Source organism: Chrysemys picta, chromosome 5 (genome assembly GCF_011386835.1).
Source record: "Chrysemys picta bellii isolate R12L10 chromosome 5, ASM1138683v2, whole genome shotgun sequence".
In the NCBI taxonomy this organism is placed as follows: domain Eukaryota; kingdom Metazoa; phylum Chordata; order Testudines; family Emydidae; genus Chrysemys; species Chrysemys picta.
The window spans coordinates 130260844-130274684 of NC_088795.1; the positions used below are offsets into that span (position 1 = coordinate 130260844).

Sequence of the window (13841 nt, forward strand, 5' to 3'; positions counted from 1 at the left end):
TCTGTTGACCTTTTGGGCATGCTGAAAAGCTTGCCTATTTTCCACAGGCTTTTGGGGAGTCGAGAGCATAGATAAAAAGGGTGTTTGTGGGGAAGATGCACTATTTTTCTTAGTTTTCAGGCTGGCTACTGTCAAAAGTGGATGTGAAAGGAGGCTGTTGGATTTACAGATATTTTCATTAATTGTATTTTTAGTGCTAGTCAAGACCACCTAAATTTCATGTCTTAACTGCAGTCAAAAAATGAAAATTCAGACTCCGATCAACTGACACCACACAATTTTAAAGTTCAGAGAGGAATATAATGCATTTTAAGGGATATGTCAGTATTCTTTTAAAAATTCCCCTAAAAAATATGAAGCATGATTCTAAAAGATGTACACAAGGGCAGTGTCTTATACAGTACTGGTAAAACATCCACCAGAGTAAGAGACAACGTGCAGTGTTGCAGTTTTCAATTTAAACATATTCCACCACTGAAAAAAACAAATCCTTGTAAAGAGTTTATTACACTGTTAATAATCTGAACAGTGTGACAAGTGTACATATTATATACACACACACACACACTCCCCTATTCGAACAAAATAGCACCACATTTTTCAAGTGTAATGTTCATTTTTTGAATCAAGAAATGTAGATTTTAATGTACTAGGAAAGGCATCTTTTGCCAAATATTTGAGTACTACAGCTTCACTCAAAGTTGCTAGCAGTTTTATAAGCTGAATATGATAATTACTGCTATAAAGATACAGGAATCACAAGCAGGCTAATAATGTAGTGCAGTGTATCTATACTTAAGCACTCTAATGCTCACACAATTGTACTTTATATTGCAGCTCTTAGTGTAACTGGGTTCTGCTAATGACTGTGCTTGTTCAAAACCCAAAAGCTCAAACACACTTAAAAATAAAACAAACACAAATGACTATTCAAAGTGTATCTATTTATATTAGGGCTGTCAAGTGATTAAAAAATTAATCACGATTAATTGCGCAATTAATTGCACTGTTAATATTTTGGCTGTTTTCTACATTTTCAAATATATTGATTTTAATTACAACACAATACAAACTGTACAGTGCACACTCTTTTTTATTAAAAATATTTGCACTGTAAAATAACAAAATAGTATTTTAATTCCCCTATTATAAGTACTGTAGTGCAATCTCTATCGTGAAAGTTGAACTATCATGAAAGTAGAATTATGTTTTTGAGTTAATCATGCGAGTTAATTGTGATTAATCAACAGCCCTAATTTAAATTTCACCTTGATCAAATCAACACTAAAGAAAGAAGATTAAACAATAATTGGCACCTAGTCAGTGCCAAACACTGCCTTCCCATCTAAACCATTGCTTTTGCTAATCATTTCCCTTGCCCAACTTGCTTTGTCCCTATATAAGGAGCTTTTTATCTTTCTGCATTTTACATACATGCTCACACTACCTTCCTCCCCAGATACAAACTTCAGCCTTCCCAAAATTATCTAGCTATGAAGCATTTTTTACCAGCTTAATTGGTTTCACATGTCTACCTATATCATGAACTCCAGCCTCTTCACTAGAAAGTAGTAACTATAGCTGAGAAGATGCACCATGATTGGTTTTCTGTTTAGTGTGTTAAAGGAGAGAATTCATTCACGCCTTCATTGAAGAAACAAAAACAAAAAAATACACTGCACCAGTTACATATCCTTGGTTTAAAACTGTTTTTTTTTACCACCTATTTGCTGCCCCAAAACTCTTTAGAATGCCATTATACATAATCAAAACGTTTCCCACTAAGTAGCTACAATATAGTGAACTTTACATCACAAGCCTTACCCACTAAGCAAATACTTCCTTCCAAACCATGATTACTTTGTTTGAACAGACCATAGTCACAAGACAAGACCAGCTCCAAGTCTGACAGCTAGCTACATTTAGAGCTGGAATCAAAGGACTGGCAATAGGAGAAGTGACTGTACAGTCTAGTACAGGGGTAGTCAATAGGTATACCATGGCCCAAATCCAGACCGCCAGACCCTTTTGGACGGACCGCAAAATCTTTATGTCCTTATTATTGTCATTTTTTCTGAAATCTGGACCTTGACTATACCTTGACCAAGAAATTTGGACCTTAACAAAAATAACTGATTACCCCTTGTAGGCTTTGGGGGATGGTTTCACTTTGAACTAAAATGCTGCACACCATATTCACAGACTTGTAATTATTTGAGATACTTCTGGTCCAAATCTTTAGCTTGCTATCAAACAGTATTCCTTGGACTTTATAGATTTTAAATTTAAAACCAGTAGGATATTTTCCTATTTCTGATATTAAGATTAGTTTAAAATATTTGAAATGATAAATTTAATGTGTTACACAATCTTACTATATTTTGCCCACCCTTTGGTGGTTGTCAGGTTGAAGTGACACTGTCAACTTAACATCTAATCAGTTTTTGAAAAGGTTTCAGGTACTACACACCTGCCCTAAGAACTCATCGTTTTTTGTAGTTTCTTAATCAAATATTTTTAAAACACAAAAATGTCTCTCTCCTTTTTCTGTGTGAAAGACTCAAACAGAGTAAACTGACTATACACAGGAAACAGTGAAACTGATTATAAATAAAGTGCTGACAACTTCATAAAGTAAACTGAAAAAAATGAAAGTTTTCCTCTAACCTTTCTAGTAAATTTAGTGTTACCAATAGCATTAGGTTAAAACATTCTGACGCGTGATTTTTAAAGAACACCAGTTGCTTTTCTCAGGAGGATTTATAAACGGGGTAGATTACTTGGTTTTTCAGAGTTTCTCTGAAAATTTTATTTAGTCACACTTATAATTGGTATTCCATCAGATTCTTAAAGCAACAATCACACTTAAAAGTAGAACATGCTTAGTGAAAAGCAGAATTGTTAAGGAATAAGATGACTATATTTAACCATCTCTCTTCTCAAGTCTTGTGTTGATGGAAGATGCTTCAAATAAAACTGTTACTCAGTTACATGAGCAGACTTGAGAGGATTTGGGTATTCTGTATGCATAACACAGTCATCTGATCAAGTATGTTAAATGAATGGAGGATCCACTGTGACTGCATTCTTCCTTTAGTTTGTATTTTTGTTAAGTCTGAGAACTTTTGAAATAAATGTGTTCTAGAAACATCATACCCGATCACTTGCAACCTCAGCAGCACAAAGTGACACATCAATACCACCTTCCATCTGCTTGATACAGTCGAGTACCCTAAAAAACAACTAAGGACTGCACTTATCAGAAACATTATACAAGTACATTTGAAATTTAATAAGCTATGTCTATATGTTTCTCATAATTTTAAACTTTTTCCATCCAGCTGTTTGTAATAATCCATTTGGAATTACTAACTTTCTGTCCTTTATTCACAGATACTGGTATGATACTGCTGCTAGCATTGATTTCGCCTTTTAAATAAATCCAGAAAAATCCACAGATAGATTTTTCACACAGATAAAAAAGCTGGTCAAATCTGGAGCCCAATGCTGCTAGAGGTGTCTATTTATGGAAAGAGTGCACTACATCTACCACCATTGTATCAGGTAACCCCATTACAACTCTACTCCATTAGCAAAATTAGTAGGACCTCACCTGCCCAGTTACAGAAACTGGATTAAGGTTCTGACTACAACACAATATAGACCCATGCAAAGGGACATGTGACCAGGACAGGGAACAACTGCATTGTCACTGGGTCCACAGCAGTTGTATTTGCAGTACAGACAAACTTCAATGTTTTTGTTTAAGGAAACTCAAAACAAAAACAACCCATCTCTACACTGAACAGTCAGGTCAGTCCAACACTTGAGAATTAGCATCCCTTCTACTGTTCTTTAAACAAATAAATCAAGCCATATTTGGAACTACTAAGAGTATCTTCTCAGGCACAATATATAAAAGATACTGCAAGCTGACTTTAGAATACAAAGTCAGCAAATAGCAAAGTGCTCCTCCAATTTTATAACCTATAAACCTAAACATCTATGTATAACAACATTTTTCAGCACTTCGAACTTTACAATTTAATAACCCTCCAAATATTTCTGTATCTTGGGAGGAAAGGAAAACCCCCTCACAAGCTACAATATAGGATGCTCATTGTATTGATTTAACAGTTACTGCAACACCAATTTATTTTAGCAATTAATTGCCCAAGTACAGCTACCCTCAGCAGTGCCATACTATATTCTATTGCTCAAGAGCAACTGAACAAGTGTGAATCCAGATAAGAGTCTGCATCTTTCAAGTACAGGCAACTAACACAAAGAATTAACATTTATGGTAGTCCCTCACTCCTACTACAGCTACATAGCAATTCTACCTGTCATCCAGCAATAGCCTATTCTACTGCACTCAGAGAATGGCTGCCTTTAGTCTTCAGCTTCAAATTATTAGGTTGAATATTTTATACAGACAGATCATCCAAGATTTCTTCTGGTAGTTCAGTGTAAAATGTATTTTGCAAATTTTAAATTGAAGAACAGAAAGCTGCTTTTTCCCCCGGCCAGAATGAGAAGTACAGCAAGCCAGGTTATAATTTTTAATGAGCCAATGCACAGAAGAATGACTCTTCACTGTTTGAGAGGGAGGAAAATCTTTAACTGGCACAGGATGTGGGTTAACCAGACAGTTACTTGTAGAAACTGAATTATTCTCGAGTCTATGAATTCAAGGCTTCAAATCTCTCATTTCAAAACAAAGTCTGGAAGTGTACTTTGCTTCATTAGCAGGAAAAAAGTGATACTTGATCATATTCTTCCCCTTTAGTTCCTGCAATGACATAATTCCTGATCCTTCTTCACCAAGATCAGAAACATACTGGAGACTGCTCAGTGTTACTTTTGCATTTTAATCACCTCTTTATTAGAATCATCTGTTCACCAATTATTTTTATCCAAGTTTGCCCTGATAAATTGCAGAATGGGGGGAAACAAACCAGTGTAAGAGGTAGTTTGTCTTTCATCTTTTTCTCTGTTCTAGCGCACACCAAAATATATTATTACACTTGACAGGAATAGACAAATTAAGCTCTAATTAGAATCCTTCTTTTCTTCTCCAGTATATAGCAGGATGACAGAAAGGTACATAACACACTTTAACAACCTATTATATGCAGGTGTTTGGGAGAGGACAGAGGATACAGAAAGACTTAGTAAACTACTGATCCAGAAGCCCAGACACTTTGAACAAGGCACAAGAAGAAACTACTTCCCAGTAATAAACTAGGGAAGGAGCCAGACCCACACCTATCACTTTCCTACCCGCAATGACAAGCCGGAGCGGACAAACAAGGGGGACTACTCCTATCATGTGATGAAAGGAAGGTTAGGGCAACACCACCCTTCTCCCCTACAGGGCGTAAGGGGAGAGAACACTAAACCTACTTGTGGGTTCTACCAAGAAACTTCCCTGCACCCCCTCCTAGTCCCCCCTTCCTCCCTGCACCCTCTTCCTCCCTGCACCCCCTCCTAGTCCCCCCTTCCTCCCTGCACCCTCTTCCTCCCTGCACCCCCTCCTAGTCCCCCCTTCCTCCCTGCACCCTCTTCCTCCCTGCACCCCCTCCTAGTCCCCCTTCCTCCCTGCACCCTCTTCCTCCCTGCACCCCCTCCTAGTCCCCCTTCCTCCCTGCACCCTCTTCCTCCCTGCACCCCCTCCTAGTCCCCCTTCCTCCCTGCACCCCCTCCTTGTCCTCCTTCCTCCATGTACCCCCTTTAATCCCCTTTTCTCCTTGCACCCCCACTCCCGTAGCCCCCTCCACCGCAACCCACCTCTCCCGTAGCCCCCTCCACCACCCGCCCCATCCTTTTCTGCTCTGCGTCCCCTCCACCTCTCCAGCCCCCATGTAGCCCCCTCGGTGCCCCTGCCCCGCTACCCCCTCACCTGCCGCCGGGACGGGTCTCCTCCTCCTCTTCGGGCTCCTGCTCCCCGGGCCCCGCAGCCGCCACCCCGGCCTCATCGTCCTCCACGATCACGTCGGGCCCAGCGGGGAGAGCGGCGGGAGCCGCGGCCGCCCCGAGCCCGAACCCGACCTCGCCTCCGCGGGCATCGCCGCGAGCCGGCTCGGGGGCCGCCGCCCCCAGCAGCACCAGCACAGCCAGGGCAGCCAGAGCGCTCCGGCACCGCGGCGCCCGCATGGAGCGGCCCCCTCAGCCCGGCCCCGCCGCGCCGCCCCCCGCCGGCCGCTAGGACATGAACACTCGCTCCCGCCACCAGGAGAACGGGCTCCACCGCGCCGCAACCAACCCTGCTCACCCCGCCCCCTCCCACCTGCCCGCGGCCACGTACCGGCGTCCTGCCTACAACCGCTCTTGCTGCTTTTCACCCTATTAGAGGAAGGAAGCCCATTTGACAAACGTGGTGTCATTCGAACCAGTACCTATTTCTGATTGGTCTATCGGGCTCGACCGGGGCGGGTACAGTGACGATGTTTGTCAACACACCTGCTGACCAATGAGATTTATACGTAGTCCCGCCTCCTAAATCAGACTGGCCAATGGAAAGAAGTCACTTCCTTCCCTTCTCTGTGATTGGTTACTTCGCCTTCAAACCTGTTCCTGATTGGATAATTCGGAGGCGTCGGCTGTAGCGCGACGATTGGGGTCCGCTATCTCCGCCTCTTCCTGATTGGGTAATGCTAGTGTTTCATACGTGGCCGATTCTGAGTGTCGAAAGGGGCTGTCTCAATGGAGGCAACTGGGGCAAACCAAGCGGATGGGAAAATAGGGGGGCGTTTTAAAGGGACCGGGACGAAATGGACTCGCCCGCTCTCAGTGGGCGGGGGAGCTGCAGAGACACAGTCAGGGCGGGCGCTTGGACAGGGCTACGTGACCCAGGTTCTCCTGATTCTGCCAGGCGGCCCTAAAGGATCATGGGATACAGGTGACACCTAGGCAGATTATCCAGGTATATGGTCTAGAGAGGGGGAGCTGCTGCTTCTGTTCCCCCTGCTTCTTGACACCACCCCGGGAACAGTCCCGGACATGGAGAGGCAGCAAATTCATAACTGAGACAGGGAATTACTGTTTTCACCCACCGTGCAATTAGGCTGTGGAACTCACTGCCACAGGAAACCAAGAACTGAGCAAGATTCAAAAAGGGATCTGGTGTTTATCTAGATAAGAAGAATATACAGATTTATCATAATTAATGATAAAATAATGTAGTGGATAGGATCTTAAACTTCATGCTTTGCAGCTTCGACCAATTATTAGAGAGTAGGATGAGCATTCTGTGGTGGGCAGATTACCCTACCTCTGCCTGCTCTAGCATTTTTACACCTTCCTTCTTCTGGTCACTGTCAGAGACATAATACTTGCCTACATGGACCTCAGATTTGATCCAGTATGTTGATTCGTAAGTTCAACAGTGAGGGACCACAACACATGGCACCATGACAGCATGGTCCCTAAGCCTGATAATACAGGGTATTGCTGTGACGGCACTGGCCATGGCCATGACATTGAGACATAGCATCAGTGCAGGATGTCATGGCACTGTAACAGCACAAGGCATCACCTTGACTGTGTGGGGAATTGCTGTGACACAGGGCCTTGCAGCACTCCCAGAAGAGCATCAGGTTGATGGATGCTGGCCTCACAATGCTCTGTGTGGAAGGAGTCTTTATTTCTTACCGGTCTGTACTGCGCTGTCCACACATCATATTATATACAAATAGTTAGAATGCTGTATAAGAGCTATTATTATAATTATTTATTAACGTGCTGTGAAGTTTAGTTTTTGTCAACATGTTGCACCCTGGCGTGATGCCTTTTAGAGTAGCAATATGTAGCATGATGTCATTCAGTTGCATTGTCACACTGTGATGGCTGTTGGATGCATTGTTATAGTGGAATGACATTTAGCTGCATTGTCAGCACATTATCTCCTGACATGATGACTAGACAGATTTTCATGGTATGATGTCATTGCATTGCCTTGCAGCATGACGGCATTCGGACATATCAAAGTTATCTGAAAACTTTTAGACACATCCGCACTGCATTGTATCTTGGCATCCTTATATTTAGGCCTTGTCTATACTACGGAGTTTTCTTGACAAAGCAGTGGAGGGGTACACATTACAATGCGACTTTTGCTGACAAAACACTCCTGTTTTGTTGATAAAATAAAACCACCTCGATGAGATGCGTAGAGCTTTTTGCTCAAAGTTTTATCGACAAAGTGTCAGTGTAGACACTGCGCTTGGTTTTATCACTTTAAATGGCCTCCAGGAGGTGTCCCATAATGCCCATCCTGACCACTCTGGTCAGCAGTTCCAACTCCGCTGCCCTGCAGCCAGGTAAACAAGCATGTACCCCTCCCCTTTAAAGGCCTGGGAATTTTTGAAATTCCACTTCCTGTTTGCTCAGCATGGAGAGCTCACATTGCATCTTGATCCTGGTGGCTCCACAGGGCAAATGCTCTCCCCCTTGGACCACTGTGGAGCTGTTGGATCTGCTGAGTATATGGGAAGAGGAGGCTGTCCAGTCCCAGCTGCGCTCCAGCCACAGAACTTTGATTCCTATGGACAGATTTCCCTGTGAAAAGGGCTAGGAACAAGACACGGTGCAGTGCTGAGCGAAAATAAAGGAGCTGAGGCAGGCATACCAGAAGGCAAGGGAGGCAAACCGTCACTCTAGTGCTGCACCGAAGACCTGTTGCTTCTACAAGGAGCTGGATGCTATCCTTGGCAGCGATTCCACCTCTACCGCCAAGAGATCCAGGGATACTTCTGCGGGGCTGGAGGTGGCAGAAAGTTGACCTAACCCCGAGGACGAAGTCATGGACGAGGAGGTGGAATTGGATGTGGACGAGGAGGCAGATGTTGTGGAGCCCACGGCAGGGTCTCCAGGTGGGGTGGCAAGTCAGGAACACTTCTCTACTCTAGAGGTGTCTAGCTAGTCCCAGCAGTACATCTCCGGTGAGCAAGAAGCAGGAGAGGAGACCCCTGGTAAGTGATGTTTTTGAGTTGATGCTGTTTGGTTCTATGACATCCAGCTTTCTTTAGCTTTGTGTACTGTAGAAGTGGGTGAAGGACAGAAATGTGCAAGACTAGCTGTGTTGGAGTGTGCTACAAATTCCCCTGTGCAGTTAAGCAGTGCAGCGGAACAGTATGTTGATGCACACCAAGATTTCATGGGAATCCTCCAGAGAGAGCTCTAGGAAACTTTCCTGGAGGTACTCGCCAATCCTCTGCCAAAGGTTCCCTGGCAGAGCTGCTTTGTTCCTTCCCCCATTGAATGAAACTTTCTCACACCACTTAGAAATCACTTGTGCAGGGACCAAAGCACTTACAGGCAAGTAGCATATGGACTAGGTCTGAAGTCACACGCGTGCAGTAGATGCACCCTTACATCCTTGCTTATCCTCAGTAGTGAGATATCTGATTCAATGATCCACACCTGTGGAAAATGAATGGCAGAATTTACAATATTGTCCCTAGTTGCCTGCACCGATACCCATGAATCATCACCATCCCTCTTTACCTCAGCTTGAGTGCCCTCCACCCAGCTAGGCCAAACTCACCATATTTAGGGTGTTCACTGAGATGTGTGCTTGCCAAGGGTCAGTGAGAAAGTGTTTGATATGTTACAAGAGGTGTATTTTACTGTAATGATTCAATGCTGTGCATGAACTAACAATCATGTGTCTTTGTATTGTTTCTTGTGCCTCTGTACATGTGGCCTTCGGGGGAACCTCCTAGACACTGGTGGAGCACCTCCGCCAGATAAGAGAGTGACCAAGGTGGACATGTTCCAGGAGGTCCTGCAATCCTCTGGTGCAGAAAAAAGAGAGCGCAGGGAGTGAAGAGAAATGGAAAGGGAAGACAGAAAAGAAAATCAGGAGATCATTCAAAAGGCCCATGAGCAGATGATAAGAGTAATGGAGGAGCAAACAGAGATGCTGAAATCCCTAATCACGCAACATTCAGAAAAGATGCGTGCTTGCCCCCACCCCTGCAGCTGATACAGAACTGTTTTCCATGCCCTCCCCAAACTCCTTCCACACATTCCTTTCAACTTTTCAGAACATCTTGGCATCCCATTCACTGCACCCCTTTGGACAGTTTCCAAAATGATAGCTGGACTTATGCACGGGTATGAGAACCTGCCCTTCACTGCTACCTCCCTTCCCACCAAGATTGTTGTGTGTGTTAATTGGTGCTTAATAAAAACAAATCTCTGAAAGATAACGAATCTTTATTTGTGCCCTACAAATTGTGATTGCAGCTGGTAGTAAAACATATACATGCAGTTTAATCATTTGCTTAGTGAAATCCCACTCAGGAATCATCACAAGTGTTAACAAACAGAATTGAATTTAAAGAAGCACAGCAGATTGCTATATAGAAATACAGATCACTGGTTCTCATTCTCAAAATGTTGTCTCAAAGCCTCCCTGATTTGAATTGCCCTCCATTGTGCCCTTCTAATAGTCCTGGTATCAGGCTGCTCAAAATCAGCAGCCAGGTGATCTGCCTCAGCATTTCACCCCTGGGCAAACTTTTTGCCCTTAGCCTCACAAAGATTATGGAGTGTGTAGCAGGCAGCTATGACCATTGGAATGTTTTCCTCACTTAGATCTAACTTGCCATAAAGGCACCACCAGCACACTTTTAATCTGCCAAATGTGCATTCTATGGTCATTCTGCACCTACTCAGCCTATTGTTGAAGCGCTCCTTGCTTCTGTCCAGGTTTCTTGTGTAAGACTTCATGAGCCATGGGAATAAGGGGTATGCTGGATCTCCAAGGATCATTATGGGCATTTCAACATCCTCCAGTGGAATCTTCTGGTCTGGAAAGAAAGTTCCTGCTTGCAGCTTTCTGTATAGGCCTGTGTTCCTGAAGATGCTTGCATCATGCATCTTCCCAGACCATGCCATGTTGATGTCAGTGAAATGCCTGCAGTGATCAACAAGCGCCTCCAATACCATGGAGATGTACTCCTTTCTATTGATGTACTCTGTCACAAGATGGTCCGGGGTCAAAATTGGAATATGCATTCCATCTATTGCCCCTCCGCAGTTAGGGAAGCCCATTTCCGCAAAGCCACCTATTTCACGCATTTTGCCAAGAGCCACGGTCTTTGTAGCAGAATGCAATTAATGGCTCTGCACCCTTGCATTAACGCTGTTCCCAAGGTTGACTTCCCGACTCCAAACTGATTCACGACTGACTGGTAGCAGTCTGGAATCACCAGCTTCCACACTGATCATCACGTGCTTCTCCACTGAGAGGAGGGCTGCTCTCATTTTGGTGTCCTTGCCCTTCAGGGTTGGGGCGAGCTCCGCACACAGTTCCAAGAAGATGGCTTTCTGCATCTGAAAGTTCTGTAGACGCTGCTCATCATCCCAGACCTGCATAACGATGTGATCCCACCACTCAGTGCTTGTTTCCCGAGCCCAGAAACGATGGTCCATCATGTGCAGCTGCTCCATGAATTCCAAAAGTAATCTGGTGTTATTTCTTTTCATGGCACACAGCAGGTCAGGCAACTCTGATTCGTGTTCAGATTGGGAGCTCATGATATACTGCATGACCAGCCACCATGTGTTAATGACAGTTACAGCAATAGTAAAGAGCAGTGCAGGATCCACCCTTTCACATAGAGATGGTGGGTTCACAGTACACAGGGGCTGGGCCATTGAAAAATGCCGCGAAATGCAGTCAGAAGACCACAGAATGCTGGGACCGAAAACAATGCATCATGGGACATTGAGCCCATACCCATGCTGTGCTGCGATCCACTCCGCCTTCTCATAAGTCATAGCTGCAGAAGGTGGCGAGTAGCACAGTGGGTTAGCTACCCACAGTGGACTGCTCTCAATGTCGATGCTAAAGCACCAAGCTTGAATGTGCTCTGCCAGCACAGGGAGCGTAGTGTGAACATGTAATAGTGATGTTATTATAGCGCTTTTTGATCGTCAACATAACTTTTGTTGACAAAATTCTGTAGTGTAGACAAGGTGTTACCAGTTTTGCCCATTACTTTGGGGTACGCTCATTTATTAGGGTTACTCTTCTGGGGTGGGTAGTTCTGGGGTAATTCTATCAATGTACTGCTTGTGTCACTTGTGTTCTCATATGGAGCTCTACTTCTCCCTTCTGCAAGTTCCCTCCCAATGGAGCTATCCTGCAGGACCTCAGTTCCCCAGGGCTGGGTTCCTCCAGCCCCAGAATCAGATGAACACACACACACACACACACATTAACAGAGAGCATCTGAGAGGACCAGGTCAATCAGCACTCCCAAGCTGAGCCCTTATATGTCCCTGGACTCAGCAGGCTGGGTCGAGCAGCACTTCCAAGCTGCCATCCTCATATGGCATGGGCACCACACCAGAATAAGAACATAAGAACGGCTGTACTGGGTCAGACCAAAGGTTCATCCAGCCCAGTATCCTGTCTACCGATAGTGGCCAATGCCAGGTGCCCCAGAGGGAGTGGACCAACAGGCAATGATCAAGTGATCTCTCTCCTGCCATCCATCTCCATCTTCTGACACACAGAGGCTAGGGACACCATTCCTTACCCATCCTGGCTAATAGCCATTAATGGACTTAACCACCATTAATTTATCCAGTTCTCTTTTAAATGCTGTTATAGTCCTAGCCTTCACAACCTCCTCAGGTAAGGAGTTCCACAAGTTGACTGTGCGCTGCGTGAAGAAGAACTTCCTTGTATTTGTTTTAAACCTGCTGCCTATTCATTTCATTTGGTGACCCTATTTCTTGTATTATGGGAATAAGTAAATAACTTTTCTTTATCCACTTTCTCCACATCACTCATGATTTTATATACCTCTATCATATCCCCGCTTAGTCTCCTCTTTTCCAAGCTGAAGAGTCCTAGCCTCTTTAATCTCTCCTCATATGGGACCCGTTCCAAACCCCTAATCATTTTAGTTGCCCTTTTCTGAACCTTTTCTAGTCCCACTATATCTTTTTTTAGATGAGGAGACCACATCTGTACGCAGTATTCGAGATGTGGGCGTACCATCGATTTATATAAGGGCAATAATATATTTTCAGTCTTATTCTCTATCCCCTTTTTAATGATCCCTAACATCCTGTTTGCTTTTTTGACTGCCTCTGCACACTGCGCGGACATCTTCAGAGACCTGTCCACGATGACTCCAAGATCTTTTTCCTGACTTGTTGTAGCTAAATTAGCCCCCATCATATTGTATGTATAGTTGGGGTTATTTTTTCCAATGTGCATTACTTTACATTTATCCACATTAAATTTCATTTGCCATTTTGTTGCCCAATCACTTAGTTTTGTGAGATCTTTTTGAAGTTAATCACAGTCTGCTTTGGTCTTAACACTCTTGAGCAGTTTAGTATCATCTGCAAACTTTGCCACCTCGCTGTTTACCCCTTTCTCCAGATCATTTATAAATAAGTTGAATAGGATTGGTCCGAGCAGTGACCCTTGGGGAACACCACTAGTTACCCCTCTCCATTCTGAGAATTTACCATTAATTCCTACCCTTTGTTCCCGGTCTTTTAAGCAGTTTTCAATCCTTCCCTTTTATCCCATGACAACTTAATTTACGTAAGAGCCTTTGGTGAGGGACCTTGTCAAAGGCTTTCTGGAAATCTAAGTACACTATGTCCACTGGATCCCCCTTGTCCACATGTTTGTTGACCCCTTCAAAGAACTCTAATAGATTAGTAAGACACGATTTCCCTTTACAGAAACCATGTTGACTATTGCTCAACAGTTTATGTTTTTCTATGTGTCTGACAATTTTATTCTTAACTATTGTTTCGACTAATTTGCCCGGTACCGACGTTAGACTTACCGATCTGTAATT

The 13841-nt window shown here is 43.8% G+C and overlaps 1 protein-coding gene and 1 long non-coding RNA gene across 4 annotated transcripts in view; one reads left to right on the forward strand and one right to left on the reverse strand.

Annotated features, from left to right (window-relative positions):
* The window catches only part of EIF2AK3 (eukaryotic translation initiation factor 2 alpha kinase 3), a 64707-nt gene extending 58427 nt beyond the window's left edge, over positions 1-6280 (reverse strand). The window contains exon 1 of one of the 3 annotated variants that reach the window (XR_010601642.1): positions 5903-6280. Coding sequence is in view for 2 of the 3 variants with exons in the window: in XM_042855587.2 (XP_042711521.2) it covers positions 5903-6156 (254 nt within the window). In the remaining variant the exon portion in view is untranslated. The remainder of the gene's footprint in view (positions 1-5902) is intronic. The other 2 variants (XM_042855587.2, XM_008169718.4) reach the window with 2 other exon arrangements.
* A 741-nt stretch (positions 6281-7021) lies between these two features.
* LOC122174220 (uncharacterized) lies at positions 7022-10214 on the forward strand. The gene is made up of 2 exons (XR_006175737.2): positions 7022-8972; positions 9726-10214. It is a non-coding gene; the product is annotated as an uncharacterized LOC122174220 (long non-coding RNA).
* Positions 10215-13841: the final 3627 nt, after the last annotated feature.